General features: G+C 47.8%; 1 protein-coding gene across 1 annotated transcript in view; it reads right to left on the reverse strand.

Annotated features, from left to right (window-relative positions):
- birc6 (baculoviral IAP repeat containing 6) overlaps positions 1 to 16,106 on the reverse strand; it is a 274,230-nt gene extending 258,124 nt beyond the window's left edge. The window contains exons 1-2 of the mRNA XM_056291274.1: positions 15,504 to 16,106; positions 10,513 to 10,694 (exon numbers count right to left, since the gene is read on the reverse strand). Coding sequence (XP_056147249.1) covers positions 10,513 to 10,694; positions 15,504 to 15,720 — 399 coding nt within the window. The 5' untranslated portion in view covers positions 15,721 to 16,106. The remainder of the gene's footprint in view (positions 1 to 10,512; positions 10,695 to 15,503) is intronic.
- Positions 16,107 to 27,375: the final 11,269 nt, after the last annotated feature.

Raw genomic sequence — 27,375 nt, forward strand, 5'->3', positions numbered from 1 at the left:
CAGACACAGACGTTCTCTGATACTACGTTAGAAGACACGGACACAGTGGATATTTTACCACCACGGACCAGGTAAAACAACTCCTTCTCACAAGGAAATGAAAGCCACTTTATTTTTGTCACTGTACGGTTACAACAAAATGTGTTCTCTGCATTTAACCCATCCTATTGTAGAGGAGCAGCTGCAGCACCCGGGGACCAACTCCAGTTCTTCTTTGATATTGCCTTGCTCAGGGGCACAGGCAGGAGTATTAACCCCAACACGCAGGTCTTTTTGATGGTGGGAGGAAACCGGAACACCTGGCGGAAACCCACACAGACACAGGGAGAACATGCAAACTCCACACAGAAAGGACCTGGGAGGGCCTAGGGTACGAACCCAGGACCTTCTGGCTGTGAGGCAACAGTGCCAACCGCTGGGCCACCGTGTATAATTGTTATCGCTCTTTGGTATTAGCCTCGAATTCTATGAAAGAAAGCGCCAACTATGCTGCGTTGGTAGCTAAAAGACTTGAGTGTCTTCAGCACATGTAACTTGACCTAAATATAAGAAAGATTTAATTTGTTTTCTCTTCAGGCAGTTAGAAAGAGAAAAAAGACAATTTAAAGCCAAGTGTCTTTTTTCATGTCAAAACTAACCTGAGAAAGTGGAACAGTCCCAGAAGGCAGCCTATGACCTGGCTTGGCTAGATAGGGCCATCATTTTAGATCACCACCCTGTCTGTTATGGCCTATGTGGAAAAGTAGCCTACAGAGTCATCCATCCATCCATTACCCAAGCCACTGATCCTTCGGGGTTGTGGGATGCTGGAGCCTATCCCAGCAGTCATTAGGCAGCAGGCGGGGAGACACCCTGTACAGTCTGCCAGTCCATCACAGGACCCACACATTCACACCTAGGGGCAGTTTAGTACAGCTGATTCACCTGACCTGCATGTCTTTGGACTGTGGGAGGAAACTGGAGCACCCGGAAGAAACCCACGCAGACACGGGGAGAACATGCAAACTCCACAGAGAGGACGACCCGGGACCACCCCCCCAAGGTTGACAACTCCGGGGTTCAAACCCAAGACCTTCTTGCTAGTATTGCTTCGGCAATACATATACTAAAATTGAAAACCTTCTCGCTGTGAGTTGACTGCGCTAACCACCGTGCCTACAGATTCACTTCTAGAGAATAGCACATGACTAAAGGACAGTTGTTTGACAACAATACAACGTCTCCCACTTGTCTGCTGTTAAAACACTTGTGATATGCAAGCAGAAGAGTTCCCATGAAAACATTAACAGGCTACAAGCTTTAACATGTTACAATTCTAACAGTGCCAGTAATGCAGAGCCCACGCATTAACCAAAGGGTCTACTACTACTACTACTACTACTACTACTTTAGGGTAACTACCAAATTTGCTACAAATCGTCATTCCACATCACAAGACTCTGACTAGTCCATGTCCAACCCATGGTTAGGGATGGGTATCATTAAGATTTTAGCAGTACTACTTCTCTTACCGATACTGCTTATCAATCCAGCACTTCATCAGTACTCTTATCTGTTGTTCTTTTTGTTATTGTTTTTAAGAGAAAAAACAAAACTGCTTTATTTTCTCATGTCTGGACCGAGTGGTACTTTTTATTTTGTAAGCAATATATTTATTGAATTTTGTTTGCAAATTACATCAAAACAAGTAATAGCACAGTACAGCAAACATTTTCACCCTACCCCCCCCCCCATAACAAGTAATACAATTCAAAGCAGGGTTAAAGAAAATAAGAAAATTTAAAATTAAAATTAAATAAATAAATAAAAAAATAATAACAATAATTTATTTCACAGACTGATTAGAGGGTGTGGTTTTTTCCAGTTGCTTTTACGCATATAAACAGTCAGATAGAGTTGTTCTACTCCCCCAGAGCTTGTTCTTGCTGAAGCAAGTTACCAACATTAGTATTACGTCTTAAGAAGTACAGAAACAATCCCCAGATTTTATCAAAAGCACTTTGTTTACGTCTAACAATATACATTGTCTTTTCCATTGACATGTTTGAAGCCATTTCTTTAACCCACATACCAATTCTTGGTCCATCAACACTTTTCCAATTAAGAACAATTACACGTTTTGCTTGTAATATACACATATCTATAAATCTGAACTCATTGCTATGTAAATGTGGGACGGTAGGATATAAACCAAGAATAAAAAGCTTTGGACTCAATGGTAATTTCTTTGACAAAATTTGATCAATCATATCAATAACATCTTGCCAGAAGGCTTTCACTTCCACACATTCAGAGTGGTACTTTTTAATCATTAACTGGAGTTTGTATAATCTAGTTAACTCCGCGTGGGCTCCAGGCTGCTAGCATACGCAACACACCTGAGGTGGAGGGCCAATGACAGATGAGCTATGAGCTAGGCAGTGGTAAACTGCACTTCCCCGCCTGTATTTGATGCACTTTCGCAAGACGTTTTGAAAGACTGCCTGTGTTACTGCCCTTGCATACAGGAGACTTGTTGCACTTGTGGCAACGAGCCTTGTCAGCATCAACTCTAGTGAAGTATAAGCAGACTTGTGGCTGTTTAGTTCTCTCCGCCACCGTCACTAAGAGCAGGTTCTTTCTGTGTGTGTGTGTGAGAGAGAGAGAGAGAGAGAGAGAGAGAGAGAGAGAGAGAGAGAGAGAGAGAGAGAGAGAGAGAGAGAGAGAGAGAGAGAGAGAGAGAGAGAGAGAGAGAGAGAGAGAGAGAGAGAGAGAGAGAGAGAGAGAGAGAGAGAGAGAGAGAGAGAGAGAGAGAGCTGGCCCCACCCCTCGGCTCACACATACGACAAGGCTTCGAGAGAGAGGCCTCTCTTCTGCATTGGGAATGGCAAAAATGCATCATAGACAAATGTCTCAATCTTACTGCAAATTAGTCATGGAGTTGGTGAAATAAATGGCGCAAAACACCGTTTATGTAGCCTAAATAAAGAGGAAATTTATTTTCTTAGTTTCTCAAATACTGATAGCAGAACCGTTAACGTCAGAGCTTATCAATACTACTTTCTTTAATAAATTAGCACCAGTGCCCATTTAGTCAAGCGTTTTGGTACCCATCCCTACCCTTTGTTTCATTGTAAATCTGCTAAGAACACATGACTGAGGAATCTGGGTGGTGTAGTGGTCTATTCCGTTGCCTACCAACACAGGGATCCTGGTTCGAATCCCCGTGTTACCTCTGGCTTGGTCAGGTGTCCCTACAGACACAATTGGGCGTGTCTGTGGGTGGGAAGCCGAATGTGGGTATGTGTCCTGGTTGCTGCACTAGCGCCTCCTGTGGTTAGTCGGGGTGTCTGTTCGGGGGGGGGGGGCTGGGGGGAATAGCGTGATCCTCCCACGTGCTATGCCCCCTGGTGAAACTCCTCACCGTCAGGTGAAAAGAAGCGGCTGGTGACTCCACATGCATCGGAGGAGGCATGTGGTAGTCTGCAGCCCTCCCCGGATCGGCAGAGGGGGCGGAGCAGCGACAGGGAGGGCTCGGAAGAGTGGGGTAATTGGCTGGATACAATTGGGGAGACAAAGGGGGGGGGGGAGAGAACACATGACTGCAAGTGACACTACGTCACAACTGCAAGTAAAACCTGGAAGTTGAAAGTTGCTGCCATATGAAGTTGTAAATGGTAACTGGACTGCATTTATACAGTGCTTTTCCAGTCTGCCCACCACTCAGCCCTTTACAAAGCATGTGTCACATTCAGGCCACTCACAAGCATTCACACACTGATGGTGGAGGCTACCACGCATGGCACCAACCTCATCAGGAGCAGTTAGGGGTACAGTGTCTTGCTCAAGGACACTTCAACACAATCTCTGGAGGAGCCGGGGTTCAAACCGTTTACTAGACGACCAGCCGAACCTCATGAGCCACCCTGCCCCTGAAACTGTTTCACTCCATCTGTAAATATACTCCTGCATAGAATGTGTAGTATGAGGTGGAGGTGAGTTCTGAGTTTAAACAACAGTTTTAAAAAGCAGATGGAATGATGTGTCATGACATAAAAAGTCTTCTACTCCTCCTAAAATCACAATCAACCTGACTGCCAATTGCACATACACCCCCCCTCCCATTTTTCTCCCCAATTACCCCACTCTTCCGAGCCGTCCTGGTCGCTGCTCCACCCCCTCCGCTGATCCGGGGAGGGCTGCAGACTACCACATGCCTCCTCCCATACATGTGGAGTCACCAGCCGCTTCTTTTCACCTGAAAGTGAGGCGTTTCACCAGGGGGACGTAGCGTGTGAGAGTATCATGCTATTCCCCTCAGTTCCCCCTCCCCCCCTGGACAGGAACCCCGACCGACCAGAGGAGTGACCAGGACACATACCCACATCCGGCTTCCCACCCACAGACACAGCCAGTTGTGTCTGTAGGGATGCCTGACAAAGCCGAAGGTAACACGGGGATTCGAACTGGAAATCCGTGTGTTAGTAGGCGTGCCTACACCAGTTCTGATCAGATATTTAGTTTTGAGCGTTGGTATCCAAGTTGGCCATGCTTTGGCTTCATTTTGATGATGTCACTGAGCACTCAGTAGCCTTTTGTTTTGACACTGACGTCTCTCAATCCCTTCGGTGAATATTAAGAGGCTAGCATCAACTAATTTTCCACTCCATCCTCTACAGCCAAAAAAAAAAAGAAGTTATTCAAGTGTGAGGCAGAAAATATGATGAATTATAAACCTGAATGTCCTTTTGTCTCGACAAGCTAAAGTCTTAAAAGAAAAAAAAACACCCAGGTACCAACATAAAATCAGATAGAATGAAAAAAAAAAAGATCACGCATTACCTATGCTACGGTACGATGACGTCACAAAAACCAAACTTGTCTTCATGCATGCTCAATAATCCAGGGAAATAAATAGAGACAGTAGAATCGGTTCATCTGGACACAGCGTTTATAGGGAGAAATGTTGCATCATCATCTAAGGGCCCTGACGCACCAGGCCAACCCTCAGCCAATGTTGGGTCATCGGTGAGCGTCTGTGACCCTAGTTTTTTGCGGTGTGTCTCGCACCGTGGGCACTACTCGGACCCCTGTCGGCAGCTTTTCCAGCTGATTCAGCATGTTGAATGGGTGGAGCCCGTCGGTGAGAGAGATCACTCTGATTGGCTGTTCAGCTTACTGAATTGGTGCAAAATGTACATGCTAGCTGGCCGTCGGCTGTAGTCTTTGCGGTGTGTTCAAGTGCTACTTTTTGGCCCAGACGGCAGGCGATGTGAGGCGAGGCAACGCAACAGCCGGCCTTCGTCACTGCAAGTCAGTTTGGTGTGTCTGGGCCCTAAGTGACCTCTTCAGTCTCAACTAACTGCAGGTATCCCACCCTCATAAACAACACAGTGGTTTAATGACCAAAACCAACGAGCAGTTTCATATGCAATTTGCCATGAACATGAACTAGAGTTACAATGGCCATGTGTACTATTCACTGAGGATTGGCAGGGCTCTACACTAACTTGTTGCATTGGTTGCACTGGTGCGCCTAACTTTTTTTGTTTTAGGTGCACCAGCACAAAATTTAGGTGCACCCACATTTTTCACTGCGTCGCCTTTAACACCAAAAGGTCTCCTTTTTATCGCTCTTCTGTCATATAATGTGAATGATTTTTTAAAACAATAAGGTGTAGAAAAAGCTTGTCTTTATTTTAAACACAATATATAAAGAATATATATATGAAGAATATATAAAGAAAAGTAAAGTGTTTAAAGTGCTACACTGAGCTTAAATTGAACATTTAAAACATTTAAACATTTCCAAATAAAAGTGACAGTAGGGCTGGTTGAAGGAGTAGGTTTCGTTTTTTTTTTTTAATGAAAAAACTTTCAATGGCTCTACCTCTCTTCATTTTCACTCGTTTTGCCGCGTAGACCTATAGGCTATTATTTTCCCGTTCAAGTTCTCTGGCGCTCAGCCTGCTCAGGTCGCTCGCATTTTTTGAACCGACACTACTTAGAGCAGTGAAAAGGACCACAGCCAATCAGAGGCAAGGACCCGCCCGAGCTCTGTCTCTTATTGGTTTAGACCACAACACCGTCAGGAGAACACAGAGAGATGCTGCGCTTGCGAAAGAGATTTCAGTTTTCACCCGAGCAGCATCGGGTGCACCAGTGCCACCTATCGTTTTTTTCAGTCGCACTCTTCAAAATGTTGGTCGCACTCTCGAGCCCTGATTGGGGAATAGATGGAACCACAGCATTGTAAGAACCACCTGATATTCAGCCTCAGGTGCAGACAGAGTGGGATGACACCTAAGAGCCTGCAAATGAAATCTTCAGTCAAGGGCCATCAAGCTAGCAATATCCTCCATAAGTCACAGAGCCAGCTGTTGAACGAACGGGTGAGACAAACTTATTTTACCATCGACGCTTTGAAAGCCAAAGAGCAGATCCAACAGAGATTTACGTCACGTCTAGATGAGACCACCTTCCAACGTGTGATTGAGCTCACAGTGAAGGCTCGTCTAGCACAACATGGAAAGCCAACAACCAGGCAGCAAAAGAAGTTTGACCTACTTACTGCAAGCCAGAGACATCAGCAGACAACGGACGGCGCCCTCAGCGGTAGACAGAGAGACGGACGCCATACACATGGCAACAATGTGGACGAGTGGGTGAAGAATCTGTCCGAGACAACTCACCCAGGCAGAGAAAGGCATCCTTGCTAAGGGGCTGAATTTTGCTGTGATGCCGAGGAAAATCCTGATAGTGGAACAGATTGCAGCCACGGAATCGGCGATCCCTAACAATATCATCACGGACCCAGAAGCGGAGCAGCTGCGGATAAAAACTTCAGCCTGCCTCAGCAATGCAAAGCCATTGCCATCCAACATCAGTAGAGTCGAGAAGAATGCACTCACAACTCTCAGTGAGTACAACAACATCATCATCTTTCCAGCGGACAAAGGCAGATGCACTGTTTTATTAAACCAGACAGACTATCAGGAGAAAGTTATGATGTTACCGGGCAACATGAATACTTATGAGCCCCTGAAACCAGACCCAGGCAGTGGTCACAAGAAAAAGTTGATGTATTGTCTGAAGCTGTTAGAACAAGACAATGCTACTGACAGAATGGTATACCACAGATTATACCCAGGGGACACTACACCTAGTCTGGATGGTTAACCTGAGATACATAATCAGGATGTGCCACTATGGCCTATTGTTTGTATGATTAACTCGGTGACCTATAACCTCTCTAAGTTTCTGGCATCTGTTCTTAACCTGTTGGTAGGCAGTAATGAACATCACATTCAGAACACCAGATATTGTGGATAGGGTGAGAGGGACATCATTATGGAGAGGGATGAAACAATGGTCTCATGCTGTTATGTCTCTCTTCACGTGCGTTCCTGCTGATGAAGCAGTGGAGGTAGTCTGTATGAAATCACAGGACGACCCCACCCTTAGTAATATGACCACCCTTAACACCGACCAAGTATGTCTGCTCCTGAAGCTGTGTCGTCTTCAGTCCACATACTTCACATACGTACTACAGGCAGTACTACAGGCAGAAGCATGGCTGTTCTATGGGTTCCCCAGTTTCACCGGTAGTGGCCAACTTGTATATGGGGAAAGTGGAAAGTGACTCTGATGTCCTATTCAGGGACATCACTTAGCCTTTAGTTCCGATTTGTGGACGACACCTGGGTTAAACTTAAATCTCAGGATGTACTACATTTCACCGACCACCTCAACTCGGTGGACACCCACATCAAGTTCACCAGGGAGGATGCAAAAATGACAGGTTAGCCTTCTTAGACTGTGAAATTGCAATTGGTGATGGGGGACATTTAATTGTTCATGTTTACTGTAAACCAACACATACTGATCAGTGCTTAAGGTTTGACTCTCATCATCCACTGGAGCACAAACTAGGAGTCGTCAGGACGCTGGACCACCGAGCTGACAACGTCCCCACTGACACAGCGGGCGGGGAAGGGGAGAAACCCCACATTAAACAGGCCCTGGGTGAGCGTGGTTATCCTAACTGGGCGTTTGTCAAAGTCAGGAAGACGCCCAAACAGTGCACCCGCCGATCGAGGAGAGAAGGACAACAGCTGTCTAAGTGTAAACAAGTGGTGATTCCATACGTGGCGGGAGTGTCAGAACAGTTGAGACACGTACTTTCCAAACAGTTGCTTTCAAACTCCAAAACACACTGCTCCAGAAATTAGTCAACCCCAAGGATCGGGTCAACAAACACAAACAAAGCAATATAGTGTAGCTGTTAAGTGCCAGGAGGATTGCCGTGAATTGTACATTGGGGGAACCAAACAGACGCTGGCCAAGAGGATGGCACAACACAGGAGAGCCAACATGTCAGGCCAGGACTCCACAGTCTACACCATCTACAGGCCAGTGGCCACTCTTTAAACGATGAGGATCATGTTACAATACCTCTTTTTCTGCGATATGTGTTGCGATATGAAAAAATACAGGAACTTTCACTGGTTGACTTGAATAGCTCTATTTGGAAAGAATTAATCATTCCAGAATGATTGGAGTGAATTTGTAGGGGAGGTGTTGGGAAATTGTGAAAAGTGAGCGGTGCCTTTCACCATTCATATCGGAAGAGGAGGAGATGGTGATGATATGCTTATGTATTACACCATGTTTGGGACACCAGTTTTGTGGCTATCATAAACCTACAGCGCTTTGCAGCTGTTGTATAGGACAGCCATTCCCAGATTTCCCAGATACTGGGGTCGCGTTGCAGGAGATTTTATGTGGGTTATCAAATTAATTTGCGGAATTTCTTCCATAGTCTTTTATTTTACATTCATATTTGCAGTACACCTTTGAGCCACATGAGGAACCTCATTGATAGAAGAAGAAGGTACTTTATTTCGTCATTGTACCGGTTACAATGAAATTTTCTCTGTATTTAGCCCATCCTATTGTATAAAAGCAGCGGGCAGCTGCAGCGCCCGGGGACCAACTGCAGTTCTTCTTTCCATTGCCTTGCTCAGGGGCACGGGCAGTATTAACCCTAACATGCATGTTTTTTTGATGGTGGGAGGAAACTGGAGCACCCGAAGGAAACCAGACACAGGGAGAACATGCAAACTCCACACAGAAAGGACCTTGGGACGGCCTGGGTTTCGAACGATGGCCTGGGGTTCGAACAATGGCCCAGCGCTAACCACTGGGCCATCGTGCCGCCCCAACGTCATTGGTATTTCTACCACACTTTCGGTTTTCACCAGAAAGAGACTAAACGCTGAAGCCGATATGGGCGTTGTGCTCTCCTCTTGTACACCGGATTGGAATGCAATACTAAAAAGCAAGCAGCCACATACACATCTTCTTTCGGCTTATCCCCTGTTTCTCAGGGGTCGCCACAGCGGATTTTACAGTTTCCATCGATACCGTGAGGGCACAGTACCAATGGCGCCTGTTAACAACCCAGGCTTTGGCCGATCCTGTATGGGATTGTTCTTTTTTAATTTTGATTTGTTTTCGATTCCCTTTTTTCTTCGCTCAGATCTTTTTTGCCTCCATTGCTGCTTATGGGAAACGGACGCTGCAAATGGCGCAACGGGAGTCTAGTCTGCTAATCCATGTCTGATGAAAAATGAAGCTTAAGATATGTTCACCTTTTAGAGAATGTAATTAATATTTTCCTCATTACTTATGTATTACCTCACTCACCCATAACCAATCCACCATTAATCAGAATGTTAATTTTTATGACTCAGCCCGCCCGAGCCGCAGTTTAACCGTGGTGCCTGTGGATACAACTGCGATCCACGCATCACTAGCCAAGAAGCAAACGAACACATCCGTGTGTCATTTGTCCAAACGGAGCAAGAAATGACAACGTTCCAAACATTAAATCGGAGTACATTATGTCGTATCAGACAGACTAGATGAGCTATGGAAAATGAGAGCTGCACAAGTTTTCCTTCTGTATCAAGCAGCAAAAAGTTGCAGCATGAGGTGTTTGAGTTAATTTGCCTACGATGTGACTATTTAGCAGTCGCACATCGCCATGACGATACTGAAACATTATACCGTGCAGCCCTACTTTTCGTATTCACATCTCTTAGATGGAAGTGAGGGGGCTGAGTCTAATCACTACTTCCACTTCCACGTGGGAATACAAACACTGGTGTCAAATAACAAAGCCATACCGAGAGGTTAACAACGCTGAGCTGTGATGCCTGCTGAACATGGACTGCTTGCTCATATCAATGTCTACATTTGAAAAATAAAAAGACATGGAGTGCCCTGCTGGCTTTATGGGGCTAGGCCCTTGCCGCAACGGCCTTGGTTCGAATCTGCCCCAGGCCCTCTGCTACATGTCATCCCCTCTCTCGCGCCCCTGCCTTTCCTGTCTCTCTACTGTCACTATCAAGTAAAGGTGGTAAACGCAAAAAAAAAAATTAATCTTCAAGAAAAAAACAAAGAAGAAAAAAAGAAAAGAAAAAAGGAAAACAAAAGACAGCAGACAGACAGATCCCTCCCCTCGCTTACCTCTGTGACGGGCAACTCCAGCTGGACTAAATCCTCAGGCTTGGAAACCGGAGGCTGAAGGGCTGTGTCCAGAAGTAGGATGCCATTCAAGTCCTTCCTACATCCCACAACGTAATCGTCAACGAAAAGCACCTTGTCGACAGCGAGGAGGTACTGACACCTGACACGACCCCCCGGTTTAGCTGCAACAAGAGAACAGAACACACGGCCAAAGTGTCAGGAGTGCAGAGTTTACAGACACAACCGGATGGAGGTCTGTTGTACACATTACACATTACAGAACAGGTCAAGAAGGTGGACAGGTGGAGTAAGTGTCTCTGTGATCAGAATAGTGAGCTTCGCCATACACGTTATCCCCTAGATGTCATAAGCTAGCCTTTGGTCAGTAAGGTTAATTTTCCATGTACACAAAGCATAACTCAGTAAGGACATTAGTCGTGCAGTACTGGGAACCAGGCAGCCAGGGAGGACAGATTGGTCTCTAGTCTTCATAATCATTATAAAGCTAACATGCATAGTTTTCTTTTTTTGGATTTCCCCCCCCTTTTTCTCCCCGATTGTACCTGGCCAAGCACCCCACTCTTCCGAGCCGTCCCGGTCTCTGCTCCACCCCGTCTGCCGATCCAGGGAGGGCTGCAGACTACCACATGCTTCCTCTGATACATGTGGAGTCGCCAGCCGCTTCTTTTCACCTGACAGTGAGGAGTTTCACCAGGGGGACGTAGCAAATGGGAGGCTCACGCTATTCCCCCCAGATCCCCCCCGAACAGGCGCCCCTCCCTGCCTGACCAGAGGAGGCGCTAGTGCAGCAACCAGGACACATCCCAACATACGGCTTCCCACCCGTAGACACAGCCAATTGTGTCTGTAGGGACTCCCAACCAAGCCGGAGGTAACACGGGGATTCGAACCAGCGATCCCTGTGTTGGTAGGCAACGGAATAGACCGCTACGCCACCTGGATGCCCCATGCGTAGTTGAATATTTCTGCAAGTTCTACCACTTCTTGAGAAGGACTTCTTACTTCAAACAAAAAAAGTGGATGACAAATATAATGGTTTTAAGGACAAGTCCTCTTGAAAACATGTGCTTTCTACTGACCAGCTTCCCTACTTCATTTAACTGTTCTTTGTCAGGAAACAATCATCAGACGGCTGCAGCACCATCGAGCACAGAAGTCAATGCATCCACCACAGTTAACAAGGGGCAGATAATCAGTGATTCCCTATTGAGTAACACTACTTACTGTCAACAGCCCCCCCCCCCACCAAGACTAACGTGACGTGGCCATGCAGTACTACGCAATTACCAAATTCACCAAAACCAACATTTTAACCCCACAACAGCCGTGTGAAAGCGGCCTGACTTTGGGAAGGAGTAAAGGCAGGGACAAAGGTCAAGGAGTTGAAAATCAAAATATTAGCATGCAACAAGAGTGTTGTCAGGTTTTAAGCAAGGCTGTTTTTTCCAAAAATTGACACAAGCAGATATAACAGCATGAAAAGGGAAATACCAGCCAACTTTTCAGCCACAGTCAACACAACCACTTTAAATATTATCGCGAGTTTATGGCTAGGAACACTTTTACAGAGGTCAACTCACAGGCCTTCTCAAAAGCAAATATCACTGGCGAGCCGTTTTGTTTTCATTCAAGCAGGCTGAATTTGACACCTAATTTTAAGTTTGATGAGTCATTTTTTGAGAAATTATGGCTATGCAAAAAAGTGACTCTTCACCTCCAACCCCTTATTGACAACTCAAAAGGAATTTTGAGGTATTAATGTGCAATAACAACTACTTGTTATTTTTGACATGTGAGCAATAATGATTAATAACGTCCATGCATCCATTATCGAAACTGATACTGGATGGATGGATGTTATTAATCATTATTGCTCACATGTCAGAAATCCATTATCATCCTGCTCTCAGGGTCGCTCAGGAGCCTATCCCAGCAGTCACTGGGCGGCAGGCGGGGGGGCAACCTGGACAGGACGCCAGGCCATCACAGGGCCCACACACACACACACACACACACACACACACACACACACACCTAGGGACAATTTATATGGCCGATTCACCTGACCTACATGTCTTTGGACTGTGGGAGGAAACCGGAGCACCCGGAGGAAACCCGAGCACCCGGAGGAAACCCACACAGACACGGGGAGAACATGCAAACTCCACATAGGATGACTCAGGACGACCCCCAAGGTTGGACTACCCTGGGGCTCGAAGCCAGGGCCTTCTTGCTGTGAGGTGACCGCGCTAACCACTGCACCACCATGCCACCCATAATAATGTTAATAATGTTCATGATTAATAATGATAAATAATGTCATGATCAATAATGTTAATAATGTTAACCTTGCTTATTTAAAGTAAGAGTTAAAATGTATCAATAAAACTTCCTAGTTTATTAATTCATCCCTAAACTTCAACTAGCCATAAAGGGCAACATTTTATTTACCTTTTTCTGCCTCCTGTGGCATATCAATGGATGATCTAGACTAGTCACTGCTCCAACTGAACAGCATCACTTTTTTTACATTTCTTTACTGCAGTATCAATGGAGGTATTTGTAAATAGACGCCTGCTCCCTGCCCCCAAAGTATTGCCAAGTGTTACCCGAGGAATTAGCATTAGAAGCAATGACTGTTTTCAACAGCAATAAACATAAACTGAAAACCTTTAAGTCCTTAGCATCTTTTTCATGTTTTAATATCCTTGTTGACAGTAAAGGATCGCAAGTCTAAAAGGAAGACCCATAAGAAGGCCTGCAAGAGCCAGTTATGTGGCATTTAAAGGACAGCCTTTTAGTTCTGTTGATTAGCATCAAGCTGAGGTGAAAATATTGAGGGTACCAGTAGAGAATTTTGTATAGGAAATGCCACATCCACAGCAAAGTGTATAATGCAAGTGCGGTTGTAAATATTCAAACAAATCTTCCTCCATACTCAATAAAACAAGTCAAATGTACCAAGCAAGGTGGTTAAAATATTCTATGACACCACATGTGGCATTAAGGGGACGTGTTTAAGGTAGATGGTGTCAAGGAACATGGGAGCCATACAGTTTTCCAATAGAAATACACAAAATATGTTAACCATTATCAACAACTGATGGCAATTGACGAAAAGGTAGATCAAATCATTGGTTTCATGCCTGATGAAGAGTCTACACATTATGCAAAGTTAAACTACATCACAATGTTGCTCAGGCCTGCTTGAAAGAAAGCCACCTTAGTTGAAATTGTATTCTTAGAATGAAATGTGTTGTCTGCATTTAACCCATCCACATGTATAGGAGCAGTGGGCAGCTGCAGCACCCAGGCACAAACTCCAGTTCTTCTTTCCATTGCCTTGGTCAGGGGTGCAGGCAGGAGTATCAACCCTAACATGCATGTCTTTTTGATGTTGGGAGGAAACCGGAGCACTCGGAGGAAACCCACACAGACAAGGGGAGAAGATGCAAACTCCACACAGAAAGGACCTGGGACGGCCTAGGGTTCGAACCCAGGATCTTATTGCTGTGAGGCAAGAGTGCTAACCACTGGGCCACCGTGCCACCCCCTTGAGAACTAACAAAGGTCACAAACTAATTCTTCTCACAGGGTCTTTTTTATACTTCCCTAATGGAGCATTTGAATGTGCAGCAAGTATTATTGAAATTACAAACCTTGTTGGAAGTTTGGTGTTTACAATAACTTGAAAGTAGCACCAATACAAATCTCAGTGAGTTACAACTGAGAAATAAATCCATTAAATGTGATGTGATATTGGAAAAGCTGCAGCCACATAGATCCCACAACTTTACTGATGATATGACCTTCAGAATCATGTGTTCAGCAAAAAACAAAAAAAAAACACATTTTCAACATGCGAGCTGTTCCAATACTTGAAGATGAGCCCATACAAGATGACAGACACCAGCACATTAGCCTGGCTGATAAGAGTAACAGTGTGCATGCAATGACATACCATCTAGTTTGATAGCCAGCAGATAGCTGGCTGACATGTCGAGCTAGCTCTGCAACTGGCAATTCTATTGACAATATATGACAATAAGAAAAACCTCACCAGGATGTTCAAACTGATGGTACATTACATCAGAGTTAGCATATTATTAGCATTAGCATAACATTTTCGCATACAACTACAACAGCACCAGTGTTTAGGTATATTTTATGAATGTAATAACAATAAACGTATAACAAGTGTTAGCATAACAGGTTTTTACGAGTAGTATATGTATCTATTTCAAGCTGGCTACTACATACCGGGTTTTCTATTGTATTCCCATGCGTCGCAACGTACAATATACCCGGACCGCATAGGTGGCTAGGTTCACTCGGCTACGTTAGACTAGCTAGCTGTCTTAGCTAGTCTAAGCTAGCTGGTGCGTTAGCCGTGTCCAGACGGGGCAGCTCGGCAACAGCCGCCGTTAGTTAGCCCCGTGCCACTTCCTGTTTCGTTTTAACCGCGTGGAGGTCATGTCAGAAAGACGAGTCCGTGTGCCCGAAACAGTAGGCATGTTTCCCCGCACCGTGAGCGAGGGGACCCGGCCAGCCAGCCAGCCAGCCGACAGCTGAGCGGACGCTTTAACAGGGCCCAAAACCCGGCCACAACACATGACAGCTCGCGTTAACAGAGGTTTACCCTCCTCCGCCCGGGTTAACGGCCGCTTGACAACCAGGTGTCGGGAATCCGAATCTGAACACCCTAGCATGGTAAGTTGCCAATAGCAACTGTTTTTGCCACGATAGCCGAATTGAGCCTATACCATGGAAACCCGGGCCTGATCGCAGCGTCCTTGTTCAAATACCGTTTTCGGATCATTTTGGTGCATATCCCCCCCCCCTTGCCTCTTCACCCTGTGTTTTCCCTGTCCGTCGCTACTGTCCTACCGAATAAAAGGCAAAACGCTTAAAAAATAATAATAATAATTTTTTTTTAAAAAGAGGCGTTGGCGTTGAGCGCCCATACTCACCGTGCAAGGCGGAAGCCTGGAGAATGGCTCCAGAAGTGCCGTCGATGACTTTGATGCTGCCCCGGCTGGTTACGGCCAGGATAGCGTTGAGGGCCGGGTGGTAGGAGAGGCTCCGCAGGCCCTCCTCGTCGCACCGCAGGCAGCCGTCTCTTAACACAACCCAGTCTGAGGAGGCGGACGAGCCAGAGCCAGAGCCCGGCGAGGCCGCGGCCGCCATCTTTCTTTATTTTTCACCCTAACCTTCTTTTATGCGTTTTAAGGATCTCCAAGTGGACGTAGGGTAATGTCGTCAGATCTTACAAAAAACTAACTCTGAGATCGCTGCTCGCCAGCCACCGCTGATTCCCCCTTCTGCGGCTTCTTCTCCGCCCGATGCCGCCGCGGTAGCTATTCACCATCAGGACTGGGAAAACTCCACGCACGGCTCGCTGTCAGACGGACGTCAGGTGAGCGTGCCCCCGTGATTTCTCGCGATAACGGCGAAAGCCACGATAACATCGGAGTGCCGAACGTTTACAATGCAGCCGCTATAACCGCATGTTGAAACAGATACAAAAAAAAATATTCTTCTTCTACTTCTGCTTCTACTTCTTCGTCTCCTTCTTCTTCGTCTCCTTCTCCTTCTTCTTCTTCTTCCTCCGCTTCATTGGCAGTTGGCGAATAAGGATTTGGCGCATTACCGCCACCAACTGGACTGGTGGGTGGGCAAAACCTCATATCGTCTCAATTAAATTCGTCACCTCTCGGGTTTCTGAGAGCGACTGAATGCCCGCTGAAGTCCGCTCCAATCACCCCTCTCTCCTCCTTGGGTACCCTCTCCACCACGTCATCCAACTCACTCCAGAATTCTTCTTTCTCTTCCGTCTCACGCCCAACTTGCGGGGCATATGCGCCGATTCATCAATACACCTTGGATTTCCAGCTTCATACTCATCACTCTGCTGTCTGACACTCGCTTCGCCTCCCACACAGTCGACATACTCTCCCTTCAGGATTGCCCCTGCTCCACTTCTCCTCCCATCCGCACCTTGGTGGAAGAGTTTGAACCCACCTGCAATGCTCCTGCTGTAGCGCATATAAAAAGTGGCGTCCGGGTGGCGTGGCGGTCTGTTCCGCTGCCTACCAACACGGGGTTCGCCGGTTCGAATCCGCGTGTTGCCTCCGGCTTGGTCAGGTGTCCCTGCAGACACAATTGGCCGTGTCTGCGGGTGGGAAGCCGGATGTGGGTATGTGTCATGGTCGCTGCACTAGCGCCTCCTCTGGTCGGTCGGGACGCCTGTTCGGGGGGAGGGGGATAGCGTGATCCTCCCACGCGCTACATCCCCCGGCGAAACTCCTCACTGTCAGGTGAATAAATGAATAAAAATAAAAAAACGGTGAAAAGAAACGGCTAAGCGACTCCACGTGTATCGGAGGAGACATGTGGTAGTCTGCAGCCGTCCCCGGATCGGCAGAGGGGGTGGAGCAGTGGGGTAATTGGCCAAATACATCCATCCATTATCCAAACCGCTTATCCTGCTCTCAGGTTCGCGGGGATGCTGGAGCCTATCCCAGCAGTCATTGGGCGGCAGGCCTGTGTGTGTGTGTGTGTGTGTGTGTGTGTGTGTGTGTGTGTGTGTGTGTGTGTGTCGAGTCGGCCCTGTGATGGCCCGGCAGCCTGTCCAGGGTGTCTTCCCGCCTGCCGCCCAATGACTGCTGGGACTTGGTCCAAGTACAATTGGGAGAGAAAAAAAAGGGGGGGGGAAGTACAACGTATTCCACCAAAAATCCCTCATGTTATTGTATCATTATTTTGCAATGTTTTCAACAGTAAATTGTTTTGGGAGCATTCTGCTATTTTATGTCTTATTTTGGAGTTTTATCACCTCTGACCTGTGATGATGTCATCAACAGAGTCCGCGCTGTCCTCCCTCAGTCTGCTAACGGCCCTCTGTGGGGAAGAAAGGTGTGCTGTGAGGCATACCTGTCTTCCCCACAGTTTAATGCTGTTGAATTGTTTATTATCACTCCACCCAGAATAAATATGCCACCAATTCGGCTGAACTGAAACTCCAGAGGCCTATCATCTTCACACAATGCAGAGCGGTAGCACCGGCCATCAGCAGGGACAGGCTCAGACTGGCGACATTGGTGCCGTGACTCGAATACCTCAGGGATCAACACCAGCTTGGTCACTGGAGGTTGCTGCATGTCAGCACAAGGGTCCCCTTTAGAAGGTTTCATTGAAGTGACACTGTCACAGTTAGAAGGACATTTTCCACTATATTTATTGTGACACTGAACTAAGTGTTTAACCAGGGGGGGAAAATGACGTCCAATGTTGGAAAGGGAAAAGATGTTCCTACTACTGTTGATTCTGGTCTTGGTTTTGGGAGGGGAAGATTTTTGAGGGAGCTGTGTAATACTCCCGTTAGAGGTTCAGGTAATGTAGGCTCACTGGCCTTTAGCTCCAACCATCTATCTAGTCATCTATCTCCTACCCATAGACCCACTGATCACTTTCAGCCATTCCAGACATGAGGGACCCAGGTTTAAAGTCATCTCGTCACACACATCACCCAGCAAGTGGGAAAGACTAAATTAGCTCAGCTAAAGAGGGAGAATCAGGCATATGAGGGCAAGGGGGCCCAAGTTCAGAACTCAGGTGCAAGGCAGCCACTCAGACTCTACACTTAACCTGACCAGTGTAAAGTTAGCCATGCAGTCCGATGTGAGAGAGACTCCTGTTTTTAGAGGAGATGGGTCAGACAAACATTCAGTACATGAGTGGGAAAAACATATGGACACATACTTGAGAAAGAGGAGTGTACAACTGGAAGAGCAGTATCAGATTTTGTCCAAGTTAATGGGGTCAGGCTAGAGACATAGTAAAGATAACACTCTGTAGCAGCCCATCACTGAAGCTCACAGACATACTGAACCACCATTTCAGTGAAGTGACATGTTCAAGTATGCCTCTTGCTGACTTCTATAGCACAGTGCCTGTAGCAGGAGAGAACCCTGTCGAGTATTAGATCCGCCTTAACAAGGCTACCGATGCAGCTGAGGAGGGCTTGAGTAGACAAGGACGACATGTTGATGATCCCCGTTGAGAGGTAACCATGATATTTGTCAAGTATTGTCCAGATCCCGCCCTTGCTGCAGGGTTGCGGTTCAAAGCACCAGACAAGTGGATGGCTAGTGAAATACAGGAGCATGTTTACTGATATCAGATTGAACTGAAGGAGCAATTACTCGCCAAACCAAGTCGTCCCAGCCCAGTGAGACATGTGACAGCTCGTGTTCAATCAGCTGTATCTGAGGAGTTGACCTCATCCAGCTGTTCAGTGTTGCCTCCTGTCCAGGCTGAGGTGTCGCACTCCTCAGTTTAACGATAACTGCATAAAGACCCTCATTGCTCGACCATACACTCGCTCAAAAGAACCAAGAAGTGTTTAGACAGAACTCATTTGACCAGTTACAGAGTAAATTCTGCAAGGTTTGCAAGTCTGTAGAACACTCCACTCACACACTGCAGACAGGAGCACTTGTGTTTGTCTTGCTTCAAGCCTGGCCATTGGAAGTGCCACCTGATCCAAGCATTGGTCAAGTTTCTGGACCATATCATAGATGGTAATGGGGTAGCTGTGGATCCAGCAAAGGTCGAAGTCATATCCAAGATGTCAAACTCTGATCTCAATGAAGATGATGGGTGTACACCCTCAATACGGAGGATCAAATCCTTTTTGGGGATGACATTTTACTTCCAGCATTTCATCCCTAATTGCTCTTACATCGCCAAGCCACTCTTTGCTCTTACTGCTGGACAGAAGAGAAGAGGAAGAGTGAAAGTAAAGGTAAACACGTGGGGACATACAGGAACTCAAGCCCGATGACTGGACTCTGGAATGTGACATCGCCTTCATCAGTCTGAAAGAGAGTCTGTTGAACTGTGTGGTCCTTGCCCATGCCAATGTCTCACATCCACTAATTCTGTCAATCAATGATTCGTTGGATGGGCTTGGTGCCATATTATTACAAATAAAGTCAAACTTGGCCCATAGCTTTCACAAGTAAGACCCTGAGCAGGTCCCAGAAAAGGTATCCCACTCACCAGCTCGAGTTTTTAGCACTGAAATGGAGTGTGTGTGTAAGAAATTCACCCATTGGCTGAAGGGCAATTCCTTTGCGGTATGGACGGACAACAACCCACTCACATGCATAATGACCAAGCCCAAACTTGTTGCCTGTGAACAGCGCTGGGTCGCCAAGCTCACTCCTGACACTTTCAATCTGAAGCACATTGCAGGAAGCAAGAACATAGTGGCTGACATTCTGAACCGGCCCCCATTCGCCAGGACAGTCGGTCATAGAGCCACCACAGAGTGTTAAAACAGTCTGCTTGCCGAATCCGATGAAGTTGGTGAAAATGGAGTGCAAAATGTCTTTTGTCTAAAGGTCCAGTATCACCACGCAAAGAGATCAGTCAATCAATCAATCAAGTTGCATTTTATATAGCGCTCAATGTAAGGTGCTGCAACTCAGTCTCATCCTCTCCTTCTTTAATGCAACAGAGTTGTGAAAGCTTTCTTTGATGCTCATGACCAATGGAATGCAGGCACAGAGTCCTGAGCAACACAGCTAGTCCAGTCCGTTCAGCATCTTGTGCACAGGACAGGACCTGTTACCTACCTCTCCCTGGAGGAGCTCTGACAAAGCCAAGAATTGGACCCTAGCATCTCAAAGGTATGCCCTTTCTGAGTCAAAAGAGACCCTCAAGGCACGAGAAAGTTAGATTGGACACAGGGGCCCTGGTACTCATCAAGCAGTGGTAGAGACTTAAAGTCCTCAGTGGAGTGCTCTACAGAGTCACCAATGATACCTTAAGCAAACAGAGGAGACACCAGTTTGTTTTACCCCAAAGTCTGGTGGAAAAGGTGACCAGACAATGTTTTGTTTTGGGGGTTTTTTGGCCCAGGATGGAGCATCAGATCAAAGATTACGTCAAGTGTTGTCAGAGGTACATTCTGGCCAAGACACCAGATCCTTCCACCAGAGCTCCGCTTGAAAGTCTCAGGACTTCTGCTCCTATGGAGTTAGTGTGTTTGGACTTTTGGAGTGCAGAGGGTAGCAAGCAGCGTTCAGTGGATGTTCTTGTTCTGACAGATAACTTTACAAAGTTGGCCATACCTTTCCATGCATAAATCAAACGGCGAAACAAATTGCTAAGAAGTTATGGGATAACGTCTTTTGCGTGTGTGGATTTCCAGGTGCATTCATCCAGATCAAGAGGCAAATTTTGACATTGAGCTCATTGTGGAACTACTTAGGCTATCAGGAGTTTCTAAGTCACACACTATGGCATACCAACCCATGGGGAACGGAGGAACTAAGAGATTTAACAGGACTCTGGGGAGTATGCTTTGTTCACTGCCACTGAGAGAGGCCCAACACTACATCACAATACGTACGTGTCAGAGGACACGTTTTTGCGAGAGCGAAATACGTGTATATGGACACGTATAAGTGACTTGCAGAAGCGTGTACATAGACACGTAAAGAGGAGGCGACCGGTCTGGAGAGGCCAAGTGGCCCCAACAAATACAAACCCTGACATTTGCATATAATGCAACAGTGCATGAGACTGGGCCTCATTCATCAATCGTTCGTACATACAAATGTGTTCTTATACACCCATGGAATTTTTGTAGTGCGCAAGATTGTCTAACAGTCAGAAGCAAAGCGTGATGGTTATTGTAATTCCTTCCCCGTAACATCTATTGTCTACCTCTTGCAACAACCAATCACCCAGGCTTGAAAAGTCATCAGTGTTAGCCAGTTGGTGTCTAAATTCAGGGGCTACCCAGGTTTTATATTAGTCTCTGAGACAAACTTCAAGGCTAAAAAATTCCATGGGTGTGTAAGAACCAATTTGTACATACAAACGATTGATGAATGAGGCCCATTGTTCTTTTCCTGTTTTGTTGTTGGGGTTTTTTTTTTATTGCGAGAACGTGAACTGCATCATCTGAGGAGGGAAGTTCTCTGCAAACACAAACAAGATGTGGGATTTATATTAATGTCAACATCAAAAAAAAAACCTGAGGTAATTCAAAGGCAGTCTGACTTACCAATACAGGAAGTGGTTTGTTGCAGGCATTAGTGGGCTTGTTGATGGCCTTTTTGGTTTCCAGGGGAATATGGAAGGATACACGTTTAAAGAGTCACTAAACACAAGCCCATTTTGGTGAGTTTGCTGACATCTATAGGTTAAAAACCATGTAAAGGTAAAAAACGTGGCAGGCTGGTCTTGGTACTCTGTGATGTTAAGAAGAAAAGAAGAAAGAAACCACTTTATTTTGTCCATGTATTCTTACAACGAATTGTATTGTTACAATGAATGTGTTCTCTGCATGTAACCCATCCTATTGTATAGGAAGAGCGGGCAGCTGCAGGGCCCGGGGACCAACTCCAGTTCTTCTTTCCGTTGCCTTGGTCAGGGGCATGGGCAGTAGTAACCCTAACATGCATGTCTTTTTGATGGTGGGAGGAAACCAGAGCACCCGGAGCAAACCCATACAGACACGGGGAGAACATGCAAACTCCACACAGAAAGGACCTGGGACAGCCTGGGGTTCGAACCCAGGACCTTCTTGCTGTGAGGCAACAGCGTTAACTACTAGGCCACCATGCCACCCTTAAGCATAGCAGGATAAACACAGCTGCAGATGATAACATTATCTGTTGGATTTAGGTGTACCAGCACACCTATCAGCACTGACAGACAAAGAGACAGACAGAGCCAACAACTAACAAGTGTCAACACTGTCAATGGTGGTTCTCTGGTACACGTGTAGGTACAATATGTAAGTATCCCTTTATATTGTTCTTTGCATATCCTACAAACGGATATGCAAACATGGTAATTTTAAAAGTGTGGGGTTTTTGTTTTGTTTTGTTTTTTTGGTTATGCCTTCAAGGTGAAACTGAGTTTAAGAAGATCTCTGAGAGAGCGTACGGGTGGCATGGTGGTCTATTCCATTGCCTACCAACACAGGGCTCACCGGTTCGAATCCCCGTGTTACCTCCGGCTTGGTCAGACGTCCCCACAGACACAATTGGCTGTGTCTGCGAGTGGGAAGCCGAATGTGGGTGGGTGTCCTGGTCACTGCACTAGCGCCTCCTCTGCTCGGTTCGGGGTGTCTGTTCGGGGGGAGGGGGAACTGGGGGGAATGGTGTGATCCTCCCACGCGCTACGTCCCCCTGGGGAACTCCTCACTGTCAGGTGAAAAGAAGCGGCTGGTGACTCCATGTGTATCGGAGGAGGCATGTGGTAGTCTGCAGCCCTCCCCGGATCGGCAGAGGGGGTGGAGCAGCGATCGGGACGGATCGGAAGAGTGGGGCAATTGGCCAGATACAATTGGGGAGAAAAAGGGGGGAAACAATCTGTTATATTCAGTGAGTCGACAACAAAACTGGAGGTCCACACAGTAGTTCGATGCAACATAACATTTATTACTTCATCACGCACACCCCCGTAAAGCTGTCAACTGTCGTAAAAACCCAAAACATGGTACTCACATACACAACATTTCCCCCCTCCTAATATAAATCTCTAAAACAAAGGTGTGAACAGTACTCAGTTACCATAATTCGGCCAGAGGCGAACACACCTGAGAGGAACAGACCTAGGTATGGAAAGAGGTTTCAAAGTCCATAAGGTGGGCAGGGCGAGCCCGTACAGACCAATCCTCAGCCTTGACGACCGGTTTTGGTTCTGGATCCTGAGGCTCAGGTAGAAGGTCGGGTGCGGGCTCTACCGTCGATGGCTCAGACCAGCCGGTTGCTGTGGTGGAATGCGGAGGAGACTCAGGTGTATAAACTGGAGAAGGTCCAGGCACTTTCCTGAGGCAACTGGCGTGCCAACGTCAACCGTCACTCAGTCTGAATGTGGCCCCAATTTATGTGTGACTTGCAGGGGCTGAGACAAGATTGTGCTAATTTTATTGACTCGCTGGGGCCGACAGGTTCGCACCCAGTCCAACACATGAATGCGAGGCTTCTTTGCCCTACGTGCATTATCAAAACATCGCTTCATCTCCCTCTGGTGCCTAGCCACTGCCTGTTTTGCTTTAGCCCGCTGAGCTCTGTGTGCTGCCATGCCCCGGGCCCTGAGCCTATCCAGTGGGAGCTCCATCTCACGTCCCAACATTAGGGATGCTGGAGAGGTGTTAGTGGTAGAATGCTGACTCGCCCTATAGTGCGTCAGCGTTAGATTTAGGGCAGTCTGGAATGAGCACCCCTGGAACAGGTGTGCTCTAATACCATTCTTAAGAGTCCGATTAAAACGCTCTACCCCTCCACTGGCCTGAGGGTGAAAGTAGGCAGTGCAGAGGTGCTTAATGCCTCTGCTGCGGAGATAGGAAGAGAATTTAGCTGTGGCCCATTGTCTGTGATAATGGACAGGGGCAAACCCCATCTTGCAAACAAGCTGTCAAGGAAATCGATAATTGGCCCTAGTGGTAAGTGTCCCCACCACAACAACCTCCGTGTTGTGGTTACATCGCCCCGAGCTGCCTCCCCGGCACGTTCAAGCCACTCCCCCAGCTTGGACGTGCCAGAAACCTCCGAGCGCTCGGTTTGCGCTCTGAGAAGACGAGCGCTGCGCTGCACCAGGTGTTTGCCATCATCTATCAGGCACACCTGCGGCAATCAGGCAGACCTCTACAAGAAGCCTCCCAGAACGCCTCTCTGTGCTTCGACGTACTGAACCCTGCTAAAGCTCTGAACAGTCTATACCAATGATTTTCTTGCTTACCCTTTTCTCGTGCCTATTCCCACGTTGTTGTTTTGTTCCTCAGTATCTAACTCCTGTGTTCCTGTTTTGTTTTTGGTTTTTGTGTGTGTTTTGTCTCGCTGTTTTTGTTTCCTTCAAGACCCTCCCTCCGCGACTTCTACGGCTCCCCGCGTCTCCCTTGCTTCTTGTCCCCAGCAACCATCACGTTTTCTCCGGACCTCTCCAGCGATCTATCTCCCTCCAAGTCTCTCTCCCTGGACCCCTCCCTTCGGACTTGACTTCCTGGATCTCGGACCCGGACTTCCTCGGACACCCCCATGACTCTACGGATTCGGACTTTGGTAGCCAGGTGCACGCACATCGTCACAACAACCCCCACCTGAGATTCCTCTGTTATCATCCCTGTGGCGGTGTTGTTTATTTTCCTGTATTAAAATCGCCTTCAGGTTTTCTCGGTGCTCTGTGTCTATCTGTCCTTTGGGTTTCGCTACACTGATCTCTGGTCTTCATTCGTGATACGTAACAGAACGTCGAAGCCAGAATGAGCCAAAAGCAAACCCGAGGGGCAGGCGGTCGCTCAGGGAGCTATAGCCCCTAAGCCTCAGAACCCTAGAGCTCTCGAGGTAGTGGTAAAGGACCACGGTACTCAACTCACCCAACTCCATTCTGAGCTTAGCACTGCCTTCTCCCGGATCACTGGAGAAATCAGCGGGCTCCAGGCTAACTCGCGTACCTCGGCGAGCACCCTTGCTTCACTTTCCGTGCAGATCGCTGCTCTGATTGTGGCAGTGTCCAAGATCAGCGATCATCCTGCTCTGATCCTAGTCCCTCTGAGCCTCCCTCCGGTCAACTGTATCATAATCCCCGTGTTGAGCCTAACCTCCCCTGTCCTTAAGCCTTCGGTGGGGAGTTCGAGCAGTGCAGAGGCTTTCTCGGTCCGTGTGAGCTCCTGTTCAAACACCAGCCAGCCAGGTATAGGACGGAGGAGGCTAAGTTAGCCCTGTTGACAGGCAGAGCCCTCAGTTGGGCAATGGCGGCGGTTGACCATCACGAACCGCTCTCCACCAACTATGATGCCTTCTGCCGCGAATTTTGTTTAGTGTTTGACCACCCGGCGGACGGGGAGGACGCAGCTGGCCGCCTCCATTCTATCCAGGAGGGAGCTAGGTCAGTGGCAGACTACACCCTGGATGTTAGGATACTGGTGGCTAACAGTGGGTGGGACAACACAGCGCTTCAGCGCGCATACAGGAGGGGGCTCAGTGATTCCATCAAGGATCTCATTGTTAGAGACCGGCCCTCTTCCTTCAACGAGCTCATCAATCTCGCTCTCCGGATGAATGAATGGTTGCGGGAGCGGCGTCTGGAGCGTGTTCAACGCGCCGGAGTCTCCTATAGACCTACCCCCCCCTAAACTACCATCAGCTCCCCTCTCAGTACCCCATGCTACCCCCGGCATCATATGCACCCAAATTGGAGGAGGAGCCTATGCAGTTGAGTCGGTCACGGCTTCCACTGGAGGAGCAGAGGAGCAGAGGATGCATGACTGACTCTGCCTCTACTGTGGGAAGTCGGGCCATTACATCCGAGCCTGCCCGACTCACCCACAAAGACCAGACTCACTAGTGGGGGGTGTCCAGCGCACTGTTAGATTCGGGGGCAGACGAGTCTTTGATTGACATCTCACTGGCCAGACAAGCCGGCATTCCACTCGTCCCCCTTGACACTCCCCTCACAGCCCAAGCCTTAGACGGTCGTTCACTCGGTAGGATTACGCACAGCACAGCTTCTCTCACGCTCACTCTTTCGGGTAATCACATAGACTGCGCGTTTTTTGGTCTTGCACGTCCCGGCAGCGCCCCTAGTGTTAGGTAGACCATGGTTGGAGAGGCACGATCCCCACATCTCATGGTCCACTAGGCGGATATTATGTTGGAGCGTTGCGTGTCGTGCCAACTGCCTCCGCTCCACTCTCTCTCCAAGCAGTGGCCCCAGCCCCGTGCTCTCTCCCCCGGATCTCACTGGTGTACCCTCTGTCCATCACGATTTAGCTTCCGTGTTTAGCAAAGACAGTGCTCTTTCACGTCCCCCTCACTGTCCCTATGATTGCGCCATAGACCTCCTTCCCGGGGCCGCCCTTCCCGCCAGTCGGCTGTATAACCTCTCTGTCCCGGAGAAGGAGTCTATGCACAATTATATCAGAGTCCCTGGCCTCAGGAATCATAAGGCCCTCGTTGTCCCCGGTTGCAGTGGGCTTCTTTTTTGTGGCGAAGAAGGATGGCAGCCTGAGGCCCTATATAGATTATCGTCAGTTAAATGACATCACTGTTAAAAATAAGTATCCACTTCCCCTTATGAGTTCCACTTTCGAGCCACTCACTCACGCCACGGTGTTCACTAAATTGGACCTACGGGTGTGTACCATTTGGTGCGTATTCGGGAGAGTGACGAATGGAAGATGGCCTTCAACACGCACCTAGGGCATTTCGAGTACTTCATCATGCCCTTTGGTCTCACCAATGCCCTGGCCGTCTTCCAAGCGCTGGTCAACGACATGTTGCGGGACATGCTAAACATGTTTGTGGTGGTATACCTGGACAACATCCTCGTGTTCTCCAGGACAGAGGAGGAATACCACCAGCACGTCCGCCTGGTCCTCCAATGGCTGCTGGAGAACAGGCTGTTCGTGAAGGACAAAAAGTGCGCGTGTTCCACTCCGCCTCCGTGGAATTTCTCGGCCACATTGTGGAGAAGGGGCAAACCCGCACCAACCCCAGGAAGATCCAAGCAGTGGAGTTGTGGGCGCGGCCTACTGACAGGGCACAACTCTGGCGCTTCCTCGGGTTCGCCTCATCAGGGGGTTCAGCCGAGTGGCCGCCCCCCTCATGGCACTAACCTTGACCCTCCGCCCCTCTCTTGGACCCCGGAGGCGGAGGCCGCTTTCTCGGCCTTGAAGGGACTGTTTACGACAGCTCCGGTGCTCACTCACTCTGACCCGTCCAAGCAGTTCATCATGGAGGTGGACGCGTCGGACACGGGCATCGGAGCCGTCCTCTCCCAGCGGTCAGAGGAGGACCAGAAAGTCCACCAGTGTGC

Source organism: Lampris incognitus, chromosome 13 (genome assembly GCF_029633865.1).
Source record: "Lampris incognitus isolate fLamInc1 chromosome 13, fLamInc1.hap2, whole genome shotgun sequence".
In the NCBI taxonomy this organism is placed as follows: Eukaryota; Metazoa; Chordata; class Actinopteri; order Lampriformes; family Lampridae; genus Lampris; species Lampris incognitus.